The sequence below is a fragment of the Porites lutea genome, chromosome 5 (genome assembly GCF_958299795.1).
Source record: "Porites lutea chromosome 5, jaPorLute2.1, whole genome shotgun sequence".
Taxonomy (NCBI): Eukaryota; Metazoa; Cnidaria; class Anthozoa; order Scleractinia; family Poritidae; genus Porites; species Porites lutea.
The window spans coordinates 18508954-18522240 of NC_133205.1; the positions used below are offsets into that span (position 1 = coordinate 18508954).

Here is a 13287-nt window from a genome sequence, read left to right on the forward strand (position 1 = left end):
CATGGAGGAACTAGGACGAGGCGCTTTTGGGAGAGTTTATAAGAGCGTAATGAGGGGGTTACCTGAAAAGAATACATCCTCCAAACCCAAGGATCACAGTTTGGATTCGCATAAGGGACGTATTGTTGCTACAAAAGTTCTACCAGGTGCGTGAGTTCAGAATATGGCAAAAAGATAACTTACTCTTTTAGCAAATGCTATTCACGGGAGTGATTCTTATCATGCAATAACAGGCAAGAGAGCCTCTCTTGTAACAGGTTTGAATATTTAATCCAATAAGTAGCAAACATATCGTGGAAAACAGCATCTCAATGCCCCAGTCGGTAACACTGTCATGTACCTCAGGGGCCCATTTTAGATCTTAAATTTTGTTTTCTACTTATATTATGACCTCCCTGAATGTTTGCAATTTACCACACGATTTGAAATGAATAAATTAATGTAGACATAAAAACCTTCAGTGAGATCAGAACATTGATAAGGTGCGCACAAGGTTAGTCGTGTTATAAGTGGTATTAGGCACACTCGAGATTATGTCACATTAAATGTACTAAAAAGTATATAGCGCTTAAATCGATGCCCGTGTTCAAGCGAAAACCGAGCGGGCACCTTTTAACAAAACCACACAGGTATAAAAAATGCAAAACAGAGCAGGCTGCATGATCACTTCTCAGCTCAGGGCTGTGATATGATAACAGATTATCTGTTTAAACCAATTCAAAATGTTTGTGCATGCCTTCGTAATGTGTAGATTGGTCGTTCTCTTATGTGATCTTTCGAAATACGTTATTCACATGTTTCAGTCACTTGAGAACTTTATCTGATCGTATGTGGTTGTAAATGTGACCACATTATTGCAGCTTTACTTAGAGAACTACATTGGCTTCCCTTGGAGCATGAGTAGCGGAATTTTAAATTATTTATGTCCGAGCTATAATCATCATTTGTTTCAAACTTTAATACAAGCCTGTTAGGAGTTCACGATCATCAACCATGAACTTGTTAATTAGTGACAATTAGATCAAGGCAACATTTTATCGGGCGATCATATATGCTTTTTTGTTTGTGCCTCTAAACTTTGCAATGATTCTCCAGAGCACATACAGTGTAAAATGGAGTTTGAATATTCGTTCTTCTAAGAGCAATCTTAAAGCTTTAAAAACCTCTAAGCGTTATTTTTATTTCGTAGTTTTGTTCAACAATTTTTTGTAATATTACGAGATACCGCTTTCTGGTCGTTTAAGTTTAAAACGTTTATTTTCATGACGATGACGATGAGCCGAAAATCCTTAATGAAACCCAACTACAAAAGCATACTGGGATGTCCCTGTCTATGCAGAGTTAATGAAAGTGAGCCAATTGGATAGATGCGTTGGGATTACAAATGTACACTCAAGGAAAGTCATATTACTGGAGATAAAAAGATCTTCCAGTATTACATCATGTTACATGTCGTGCTTGGTGATCGCTATATCTGTGAAGAGAACTGGCGTTTTTTTCTTTGTGACTTTGTTTCATCTACGTCACTTAACTGACGGAACCATTTTTTTAACAAATAGATTTTTTTCTCAAGTAGAAATTAGGACCTTAACTATTGACTGTGTTTTATTTTCGTAGGTTAAATATATTTTCATTTTAATTAGGTTTTTTTTTCTTTACATCTGGCTTTAGTTGTTTAGCACTAACTGATACCGTGTAGCGTTTACGTTTCCCTGCTAGCAGAGGTCTCTCACAGCGAGGCAAAAATTTTTCATTTTTGCCTCGCCGTGAGAGACCTCTGCTAGCAGGGAACGTTTACGTAGGTCACTGATTCCTGGATTTTCTTTAAATGTCTTGTTTTTTAGAAAATGCCACGGAGGAGGACAAACGGCAGTTAGTTCGGGAAATTGAGCTGATGAAGGAAGTCGGAACACACCGTAATATTGTGAGCATGCTTGGCTACTGGATCCAATCACCTCCCATTATGTTAATCATGGAATATGTTCCAAACGGAGATCTTCTACAGTGGCTTAGAAACAAAAGGCAACAGGTATCATTACTTTAGCAGCTGTATCAATAAAAATTTGCTGCCCTCTTTTTTGCCTTTTGTTTAAAAAATACCTGCTTGCCATTTGCATTATCGCTGCCCACAGGTATTATTTATTCTGTGTTTTTGACTCACGTGGCCAGCATCTATGCAAATTTATTGGAACAAAAGAAAGCTTTTACATAAGAAAAGAATTCATCTCCCACAGGACTGGTTTGGGACACAAACATGGCCGCCGTTTCATTGTTTTGGGACACAAATATGGCCGCCATGACACCATGTGAAAACAGAATAGAACTCAAACTCAGACAAACAAATTCCTCATTTTTGTTTGTTTTTTTGTCATTAAAATGTCAAGCTTGTCTGACTTTTGTCATGAAAATAACAAAAATGGCAGATTTCAGACAAACATTGCAAATTAGTCACTCTGACGTCATTCTTATTCTGTGCTCTACTTTAATTTTCTAAATGACCATCCTGCTGCGTGTGTATGTTCTTTTTCTTTTATTGTGTGGACTCTTAGGGCAGAAGGAAAATCCTCTATCTCATAACACGTCTAAAACCCTTCAGTAAAAATAATAAGATGCTATACAACTTGATGTCAACTTTTGTACATGTTACCTATGATTTAAGTTCTCAAAGACAGAGGTGCACTTAAAAAAGTAGATCAATGCAACCTTATATTCGTACTTTTCCAAACGCAGTTTATATCTGCAGCCAGATCTTCTTCTGTTTAAATGCTATTCATGTATTCGGAAAACAAAGATCGGTAAATGTTTTGCCCCGGTAGGAACAGTTAAGGTTTCCGGGAAACTGCCCACCTGTCGCTTCCCTAAGCCGCATTTTGCCCTAAGTGAGAATGTAGTGTTGATGTTGTCTTAGGGGAGGGGTAGGTGGTCAGAAAAGAAAAAAATAACCTTGACGTTTTGAGCGTTTCCCCCAGGGTGTACTCCAGCCCGACAGGATGCGGATCTCCATCCTTAAATATGGTATCCTTGTTGCCCTTAATGGCGCAGTGTTGCCGATGTGATCTTTAGATAGTGTACTGTTATTCTATCAGGTAAAATTCACGTTCGTTAATGCCCTACACACGAGAAGAAAATCATAGATCTGTTTAAAACTGAACTTTACCCTAGAGCTGATTAGGAGCACGATTTAAGGGAGTTTTTTTCTGTTTCCCTTAATTCTTAGGCTTTGTTTTTCCCTTGAACTGGGCTTCATTTTCCATGTTTAGGTCTTCAATAAGATATTGGTTTTCCCTTGTCTCAACTATTCGAAATTTTTTAGAGTACCCCCCTCCCTCCACCCCCCCACCCCCCAGGTGGGCGTTAACCTTTTCTGGTCAGAACGAATCACGGGATTACTAATGGCAGAGCTACGCTATTGCTTGAACATGGTAACAAGACAAGAATAGTTTATTTCAACGAACGCTTTTCTTTCTGGTAATTTACTCATTTTTTTCTCATTTTCCCATGTATTCACCGTAGTTGAGCTCCGCCATTTGATAAACCGTCCTTGATTCGAGCTGACAAAGGGCTTCCGCTCAAAATGCCCGTCAGCTTTTCGTTCCACGGTCTTTCAATGGTGGCAACATGAGTTATTCAAATCAGCCGATAACACCAGAGTTTTGCTTTTCAACCTCCGACCGACGTAGTAGAAACGTTTCTTTTTAAGGTGGCTCGATACAGTTTTTGGGGTGTTTTGGGGGGTCAATACCTCGCAAGTTTGAGCATAAACTACGTCGCCATAAACAAAGATTTGGAAAAATTGCCACCACAGTTGTATTAGATAAAGATGAAAATTTGTTATGATCAAGGTTGCAATGACATCGGAGTTGTCATAGCAACGAAATGACGCTATTACCTATTTCACTTGCAGCAGTATTTCTCGGCACTGGGAACTGTTCTTCCAAAATCGTTTGCGGGAGCTTTTTTCTTCAATAGCCGCCTCGATGTTCGTGAAGTTTAAGCGTAATCTGTAAGAGCGTTATCGAGATATTTTGGGATAAAGTTTTTATGGTCAGAAATGCGGTAAAAAATAGACAATCTTGATATTCAGCTGTTATCTGTAGAAAACGAAGCGCTTTTGACATGCAATTTCACCTCATTTTTTGAGGTGAATTTTCCGTGGACTGTTTAAAGAAGGGGGCCCACAAGGTATTCCCACCTAGATTTGCAGTTAAACTTCGGTTAAGTAATCTTTCAATTCTTAGAGATTCCTTTTAAATGGGCAAAAATATTTCGGCTAACCAACTGATGGTGTTGAAGTTGTTTCTGCTGAAAGAACGGTTTCATAACCAGACCGAATTCATTTCAGTATTTTTTTTTGCAGCTTACAATGAAAAAGAGTCGTCAAAGTGATGTCGTTGGAAGGCTGAAGCTTCCTGTTCCTGAGAGGCCGAAATTAGTGTCTAACGACCTGCAAACAAAAGATGTCCTGGATGAAAACCTGAAAGAGGAGAACAGGGAAAGAAACAAGGAAGAATGTGGAAAAGGAAGCGTTTATCATTCCAGCGAGGCGAAGGAAATTAAAATCGACCTAGAAGACGATGAAAGAGGAGTTCTAATCACCGAAGCGCCTCAATGTGAGATGGAACCTCCTTGCTTAAACCTGGGTTACGAAGATGACAAGCAGGAAGAAGAAAGCGACGATGTTAGCCCGTCACGTGCTCAAAGCGAAGGGCAAAATTGGCCGGTTGCGTCGGTGATGGTATTACCTTCGATTAATATTGCCCATTTCTTCAAAGAAAAAGAGCTCACTCCTGCTGAGCCTTTAAGAAACGCCGAAGAAAATATCACCATCGAGAAAGAAGAAGGTAGCTGTGAGGGCAAGGAAGATAACAAAGAAGGCATTTCTGGAAAAGAAGTTCTATGTTATGCTTGGCAGATTGCTAAGGGGATGGTAAGAACGTTTTCGACCGAAGAATGCCTTAAGCAATTTAGTCATCGTTTGCGAATCACAAAAATCTGCCTCTTTCCCGTATCATGTTTAAAATACTGTATTACTAGTTTTTCTGTGTCTACAAGTATGTGCTATCTGGTCATTAGACGGCAGATTTTTCAAGCATTCAAATTGCTGCGTTAATAATAAAAGCTATTAATTACGGTTAACTACTTGATCTTGCTGAATTTTTCGGGAAACATAACACGTGTAAAATCACATGGAGCCGTTTGTGAAGGTACCTATTGAAATTTAATCAGGTCTGTTCATAGTTTCGAAAAGGTGTCTTATGAATATAGTCATATGACCAGAATAAGACTTAACTATCAGTTATTTTATTTGCATTGTACAACGAAGCTGAAAATTCATGCCAGAACAGGAAATAAAGGGCAGGGAAAGAAATGAACAGAAGCAGAGGAAAGAAAAAGCAATGATTAAATTTGTTTTCGGGACTTGATGAGCAGCAAGGACAAGATAAATACTACCGTAATCGGAATATTGGAAAGCACAATAAACGGTCTGCAAGTGGAACTGATGGCTGAAGGGATTGCTTTTCGTAAACGGCCACCATGATGGTTCAATTGATATATCTGATGGCTCAGCTGTAACTTTATTTTTCAGCCAATATCCATCCCTTCGAGTTATCGAGGGTAAAATTGTATTAAAGTGATCTGAAGAAAAACAAAAATTACTTCGGGTTAGCAGGAGTTTTGAGTTATCGAGGGTTCTTGAGTTACTGATCAAGGTTAAAATTACAGTAAATGTAAGAAGGAAACCTAGGGGAAATCGATTCGAGTTAGCGTAAGGTTCGAGTTAGCGATTGTTCGAGTCGACTGTAGCTACCGTATTTATTCGATTAACCGCCCTGGGCGCTTATTAAATTTTTGGACCTTGAGAGTGGGCGCTTATTCGAGGTGGGCGCTTATACGAGGCTGGGCGCTTATTAAATTTTCACCATTTTCAGCAAGTGAAGTATGTTTACTTTCCAACAAAACAATAAATGCTAATAACAAAACGCGAAGAAGTAACAAAGCAACGTAAAATATTCTGAAGAAAACTCCGTCCCCAGGGGAAGTCTCTTATTAGAATTTATTCACTCAAGTGGGTGAGGTGGGGGTGAGCCGAGCTTATTTGAGTTTGATTGGGAGGAGGAGGGGGTGGGCGCTTATTCAAGGCTGGGCGCTTATTAACTTTTTCTGCCTTTAGGATGGGCGCCTATTCGAGGTGGGCGCTAATTAGAGGTTGGGCGCTTATTCCAATAAATACGGTAGTTCACTTAGCTTGCTCAACTTTGACGGCTTTTTAATTTTGTGCTGAAAGTTATACGGCGCGAGGATTACTTAGCCAATTACTTAATTTGTTCATTCGTTTTCCAACAACTGTAACGGAAATCCTCCCTCCATTCTTCAAGATAATTGAAATATGCGCGACAGTGTCAAAGGCAAATGACCGACGATCAGTTTTCTTCCCGCTTTCTAGCCTGTTCCAGGCGTTCAAATAGTAGAGCGCGGGAGAAAAATTCACGAAGGAAAAAACAAAACAAGGGGAGACTAGAGGAGGAAAGGGGGAGAGAACGCCTGTAAACATTCCCTTACAGAGCCCTTTCCGCCCTTAATTGACCGCCGACCGCGTAACTGTGACATGAACTACAAAGTGCTGACAGGTCAGACGCGACCCATAAGCTCGTGATAGTGTGAAACGTGACCTTTCAGTTAGCTTTCAATAAACAACATCAGAGGTTTTCCTTCTTTTAACTAAGCAAATCTAATTTCTGTCGCTCTGAGCCTAACATTTAGACGGTCAGTCATGCATACTGGGCAATTATTTCCTGCGGTTTGTTTCTGAAAGAATTCCAGATGCAGTTAAATACTGATTTTCTTTGACCTTTGTTAAAGCATTAATCTTTTTATTGCGGCTAAGTAACCTTTCAAATAAGATTTTTTTGCCTTTCTGGGCTTCCATAAATGATATCACACGCACACCTTCCTTTCACATTGCCGTGTCTTCGTCCATGCCTTCCTCCTGTCCCCAACCTATGCGGCTGTTGTTGCTGTTATTCCAAATCGCTTGAGCTTGGTTTCATTATTGCTACGAGAGGCGCAACAATGATGATCGTGGAAATTGACTCGCCAACGTTTCCTTTGATTACGTTTGTTATTCGTGGAAAAAGTAAAAAATGAAAGTCTCCCAGAGCCCGTTGGAAGAATCGCGAAAGCGTCCTGGCCTCAGCGAACGAGATTCAAGCAAATTTTCTGCTCTTAACGAAAAGATTCTGCATACAGGAAATGCTCGGTTGCATTGTTTATAGGCCGAGCTTCGATGTCAGTGTGATTCGATAACAGATGCCTCTCTCCCTCCATATCGCGTTCCTCATCAATGTCATCGGTGCTCGAGTGTTAACAGAAGGTGTCATAATCGACCAATAAGAGGGTGTACTGGAATCCAGTATACCGCAACGACCCAAAGTTTGTTAACAATGTTTACAGGCGTTCTCTTGCTCTCGCCCTCTCCCCACCCCGCCCGTTTCCCCGGTGTACAACTTAACTCGCTCCCCACTTACCGCCGCGCTCTACTATCTGAACGCCTGGAACAGGCTACCTACTTTCCAGACCGTTTGCCTGGCACAGCTTGCAGTGTCCTCAGATAGTAGGGATGTCGCTTAAGTGTAAGACACGCAAAAATATGAGCTCGTGATCTAGGAAAAAGAGGGCGATGGAGGGCTATCTTAGAGCCTGAAACAGGCGTTTCATTGCACTTGGTTGCTTTTCCGCCAAATCGTTAAATCGGGAGTTCGTTTACAACGATTTGACGATATGATTTTGCAATCCCCGTAAAATCGAGGTTCTGTAGTTTTACTTTCATTTTGACCAATCAAATAGAAATTTGTGTTGATCTTAAGGTATCTGTTACTAAAAATTGTTTGAGAATTAATTTTTCGATTATTTCCCTGCCAGGAATACTTGGCCAGCAAAGGTTTCATTCATCGTGATCTGGCAGCCCGTAATATCCTACTTGGTGAAGACAGAGTGGTAAAGATTGCTGATTTCGGATTGTTACGCCACACAAATGAGGGTGAGATTTGCGAAGTGCCGAGCGTAAACAAGCTATCGATGAAATGGATGGCACCTGAAGCGTTGGAAAGTTGCATTTTTACATTCAAGACTGACGTGTAAGTTTATGTCAATGCGGTCACTGTTAGGCCAAGCTTGGGTTACCTGTGATGCTCTTTGTAGTTTGCCACTAGTGCATTGAGGTTCTCGATATCATAGACCCTGCAATGTACTGGTTAGAATAAATAAATAGCTAAAAATAGGCAGAATTTTGGTCATAGCAGTCTGTCTATAGCAGCAGTTAGGATAGCAGTCATTATCACGACACTGTATCTCTTGAGAAATATTCTGGGACGTGGAAAATAAAGCCTGTTCGGGCGTATCAACATGGAAAAATAATAATAAAAATAAATAAATAAATAAATAGAAACGTTTAGCTGGTCTTGGATCCGGGATTCCAGATACTAGATTCAGGATTCCAACTCAGAGTATTCTGGATTTCAAAAAGGGCTTAATTCCAGATTTTAGTCGTTAGCAGGATTCCGGATTCCAATCTGGATTCCGGATTCCAATGTTCATTCATTCCGGAGTTCGCGAGCAAAAATTTACCCTCACGGATTACGTTCAGTGGTGCCAGGTTAACAAAGGTTTTTGTTTTCCTTCCCGAATTTGTTATTTATATAAATTTAACCGTTGCTATTTCTTTATCTGCTTCCTTTTATTGCAGATGGTCTTTTGGAATTGTTCTGTGGGAACTAGCCACCATGGGTAAGCTGGTCTTTTTAAAAACCTTTGTATATTTACGCACGTAAATTTTACGTCCATGAATAAAATAGAGCCAAAGTATGGAAGGTCGCACATAAACGTAAATTTTAAGTTGAATCTCGCTCAATACCGACGCTTACGCGCGCCCTGTCATATATGTACATTCAGCACATTGCCTCTATTATACTTACGTGCGTACAAAACGTGCGTACGCACGGCGTAACAATTATGCGACAGTGGAAATCCAGCCTGATCGATTTCGCTGCTCTCTCCTGTCCGGTCTTATTCCTTTCCGCACCCCGAGAAAAGACTTCCGCGAGGAGGAGCGCGGGCCCATAATAATCGAGCCAATTAGTTATTAAGGTTGTTCAAAAGGTGGATAGCGCTATTCAATTATGGGCAAATCGTTTTCCAGTGGATAAGTATTAGAGAAAACAATTGTAAACTTGTACATTTTGTTATTTTGTTCCCCCTCCTAAGTTGACAAATTGAAAATATGGTACAAAAAAAAGCCTTATGATCTTTGATAAAACAACATTCATCTTGAAATTGTCATTGTCATTTCAGGGGGTACTCCATACCTTGGGATAACCTCCAAGAGGCTATGTAGTTTACTTAAATCTGGATATCGGATGGAGAAACCCAACACGTGCAGTGATGAAATGTAAGTCAGAATAGAAACAATAAAAGACGCCCGAAAAGAGGGCACGATGAAGAAATCTTTACACGGTCCTTCAAACAGTTTTTTCTTCTTTATCGAATATTGTCAGCCTCTTCAAAGGAGTAGAAAGTACAGCACGCCTCTTTCCTTTACGTTGCCCCATTCTAAAAAGAGCCTAGAACATAACTGTCTCCAATATTAAAAGTAAATGGAAACATGATATCTTTGTGTGGTAGTACTTTAAACAATGGCTTCCACTCTCAACAGATACAAACTGATGATGGACTGCTGGAAGGATGATCCAAATGAACGACCCTCATTCTCTCAACTGATTCCAATACTAGAGGAGATGATGACAGAAGATACCCCATGCTATTGTTTCAAACTGCTGGATCAGAACCAGCCATGTTACTGTGAAGCATCTGCTACTAACACCAGTAAAAACTAGTACTCTTGATACGAAGCTATAATTTCTGTAGGATCTCTGTGGTTTAATTTTTGTCTTAGAACCGCTTCTTCTTCAGATTAATAGGGAGCTTTAGCAACGACGACGGCGACGGCAGCGAGAACCTCAAAAAAGCAATAGATTTGATTAGCAAAACAACAACTTTGCACGTGCATCACGCTTTTTTGTATTTTACTTTGCCGTCACTGCACAACTACGGCGTGAAATCCCTAATTTCACGTTTTATGGAGGACGTAAACAAGGGAAAACGAATTTTTCCTTCTCTTTCAAAACTTTAGTGTGGTCCCTAAGAAATCAACTCCAAAGAAATTTGCCTACATTTGACATTTTCAGGGAATTGGAATAAGCGTGATACAGTTTGAAAAAACGCAAATTCAGTTTAAAGATGACTTTTTCGCTGCCTTCGCCGTCTTCGATGCTAAAGCTCGCTCATACAGGACCCTCCGGGAGGCTCCAGTATGAAAGCATACTGGAATGCTCGACTGATATTTAGACTAATAATTAGATTGCACCCGTCCGTAACACCAAGTAAATACCCATATCAAACTGCTATGTTAATGTTTGCCAGCATTAGCATTCATAACCAGTCTCCTCTTCTGACTATGATTTGACCGCCAAAGTAGAACACTCTCTATTAACTCATTATGACAACATCTTTTATACATAGATATTTAATTTCTTTACGTTCAACCCGAATTAAGCGACACTTATATGAGTAGAAATATTAGCTTTTCGTCTTGCACACCCAAAGTGGGACAAAAAAAATGTAATTTCTACGTCTAAGCGAGACGACCAGCATCCGCGCTATTTTCATATGGGAGTCCCCCTCCTCTCCCAACAAAGGAATTATAGGACTTAGATGACGAGCACAACTGTTTAATGGGTTATTACAATAAGATACCCAGTAATATTTAATTTCATTTGAAAGAAATCGAGAAAATTCTGAATAACATAGTTAATGTAAAAATTTTAGGGACTAAAATCGGGTTCAATTTTCTTAAGCATATTAATATCGCATGCTATTCCCCAACCTCTTTCCCAAGAGAGAACCCTGGGAACGAGGCTGGCCATTCCCCACAAATGACTATTAAGTTGTTAATATAACTCGAATCTCTAGTTCTTTCACTTTTTTAGTCTGTCTACGCAGTACTGGAAATAGTTTTTTTGCGCCGACATGAAAAGGTATTCGACACAGCATAAACAGCAACGGTAGAGAACCGGAACAAGTTGTTCACACACATCGAACATTATACCAGAGCGGTTGACCGAGAGGCCAGTTTAGTGAAATAAATCACAGTCCTCTCTCCTGAAAATGTGGGTCCCAGCCCACGCACGCCCCTACCCATTTACCTGAAAACCTCTTTACACTGCGACAAGAAGTGGCAGAAACCTATCCACTATTTGATGATCCACATTTCAAGATGGACGGCGGCGCAGTTTCGCTCCCTAACAGGAAAATCACCGTTCTTATTTTAGAACAGAAGCAAAATCCGCTATTCTTTTCAGTGTCGGTGCGAGGGCTATCAGGTATAGTGTGGCTGATCATAGCCTTCAGAGTTCCTCAGACGCCATATATTAACCCACCACATAATTCCGTGGCCATAATTCAGTGTTACGAAGGTGTGGCTGGGTTAGTTTGAGCGCGGCTTACCTTTTCTAGTGGACTTAAAAACGTTTCCGAAAAGAGGAATGGGTTAGAGCAGTACCATTTGCAAAACACCAGGTAACGAGTGGGCTTGGCTAAAACAGATCACCTTTCGCCTAAAGAGGAAGCCTGGCACTGGTCGTTTCGGTAAAAAACGGGAAAAAAATAAAAACCTCGATAATATTGACAATATTGCCAGTAGAAGAAAAAAAATCCAAAAATTGTAGAGACCTTTGGTGCTGTTGAACAATAATTATGGTAATTTTATGGATTAGATTTTTGTGCTCTTTCAAATAGTGTCGTTAGCAGATCATTCAGGAAACCTACGTCTAGGTATGAAAAGTGACCGGGAACGAGAAAATGATTATCAGGAGCAGTTCGGAAAAAATAACATTAAATTTCCGACGGATGGTGCCAATACAATACGCAATGCAGGAACCTTTGTTACAATTTCTGCAGCTAAGATCAAGGTTGGAATTTGGTATACAATATATAACACGCTATTCTCTAAAGACGCAATATCAGGGTCAGCCACCGAAAGGAGACTATCCGCTTCGGCGTTCAGCCGGTACCCCTTCTCCTTCTGCATATATAATTCTTTTATTTAATGGATCATACTCTACCTCATGAATAATTTACTAATGACTCATAGCTTTTAGATCCGAAATGTCATCGAGAAGCTTAAGAAGCGTTTGCTGGTTTGTCAATCACGGAAGTATGCCAGGAACGAAGTCAGTACCAGTAAAAAAGTTTCGATGTTTGTAGCAATAACTTAACTAATGCAACCACATTTATTCATTTAATACATATTGCATATTTACCTAACAATATTGCTTCATTTTATAACGATAAAAATAATTTTTTGAATGGCAGTGGTAAGATAGAATATTGTAGGGGCTTCGGTTTGAATGGGTCATTTGATATATCGTACTATTATCCAAATTCATAGCCACGCCAAGAAAACCCGGTGGCGATCAGCACCTGTTTGAAAGGATTGTTTGTGATTGGCTGGGGAAACAAGAGGGATTGTGACATGACAATATCCCTATCCCTGAAAACAATGGAAGTGCAGATGAAATATGAGGTTTAGAACGGCGCAGGTCAAAAACCCAGAAGAAACTAATGTCATCACTCCTCTTCTTTGTGTTCTCAGGACATGACCTCACTTGATATATCGATACTGGCCTATTTCATAAACGAATGTCCAGCTTTTGTCAGTTTCTATATATTTGATGTCATTCTTTAAAATAAATTAAAGGCTTTTAAAATGTATCTGTGTTTGTGGTCATTTCTGACTGATACGCTGAGAATCTCGAGAAAAGCAATCTCCGGTTTTAACTTGAAAACAAATCTTAGGGAAGAGTCAGGCAGAGAATGAACCTAATCCTTGCCCTGTCTGTTGCCGCTTTTTCGTCTTCTCTTCACCCTGTTCCCCCCAAGACAGATTATTTAGCCTAATGATTCAAACTAGAGAAAAAGCGAGACGGTCATGTGGTATCGTTGTTTACTAAGACGTTAATTCGAATTCGACATGTGCTTTACCACATGTTGCAAAAGGCAAACAGTTTGTGCAAAATCATTGTTTTTTTCGTACCCTCTAACTGATAAATAACCAATTGCCTCGTTTGTGTATACAGAAACCCCTTAGGATTTTTCCCCTGGAGGGCTAATTTGAATGGACCGGCACAAATATCACAAGGCACATTGCGTGTTGGAGTGGAGAGGGAACTACAT

At 40.0% G+C, this 13287-nt stretch overlaps 1 protein-coding gene across 1 annotated transcript; it reads left to right on the top strand.

The window, feature by feature from the left end:
- The first annotated feature begins 4363 nt into the window (after nucleotides 1-4363).
- On the top strand, nucleotides 4364-9890 carry LOC140938024 (uncharacterized). The gene is made up of 5 exons (XM_073387574.1): nucleotides 4364-4927; nucleotides 7921-8135; nucleotides 8744-8784; nucleotides 9349-9445; nucleotides 9710-9890. The coding sequence occupies exons 1-5, from the start codon at nucleotides 4364-4366 to the stop codon at nucleotides 9888-9890; spliced, it is 1098 nt and encodes a 365-aa protein (XP_073243675.1).
- The last annotated feature ends 3397 nt before the right edge of the window (nucleotides 9891-13287 follow it).

Excerpts from the sequence above, each read along its gene's own strand:
- LOC140938024 (XM_073387574.1), top strand. The coding sequence starts at position 4,364 with ATGAAAAAGAGTCGTCAAAGTGATGTCGTTGGAAGGCTGAAGCTTCCT. Across the intron at positions 8,785-9,348 it reads GTGGGAACTAGCCACCATGG|GGGGTACTCCATACCTTGGG; the intron begins GTAAGCTGGTCT and ends TTGTCATTTCAG. Across the intron at positions 9,446-9,709 it reads AACACGTGCAGTGATGAAAT|ATACAAACTGATGATGGACT; the intron begins GTAAGTCAGAAT and ends CACTCTCAACAG.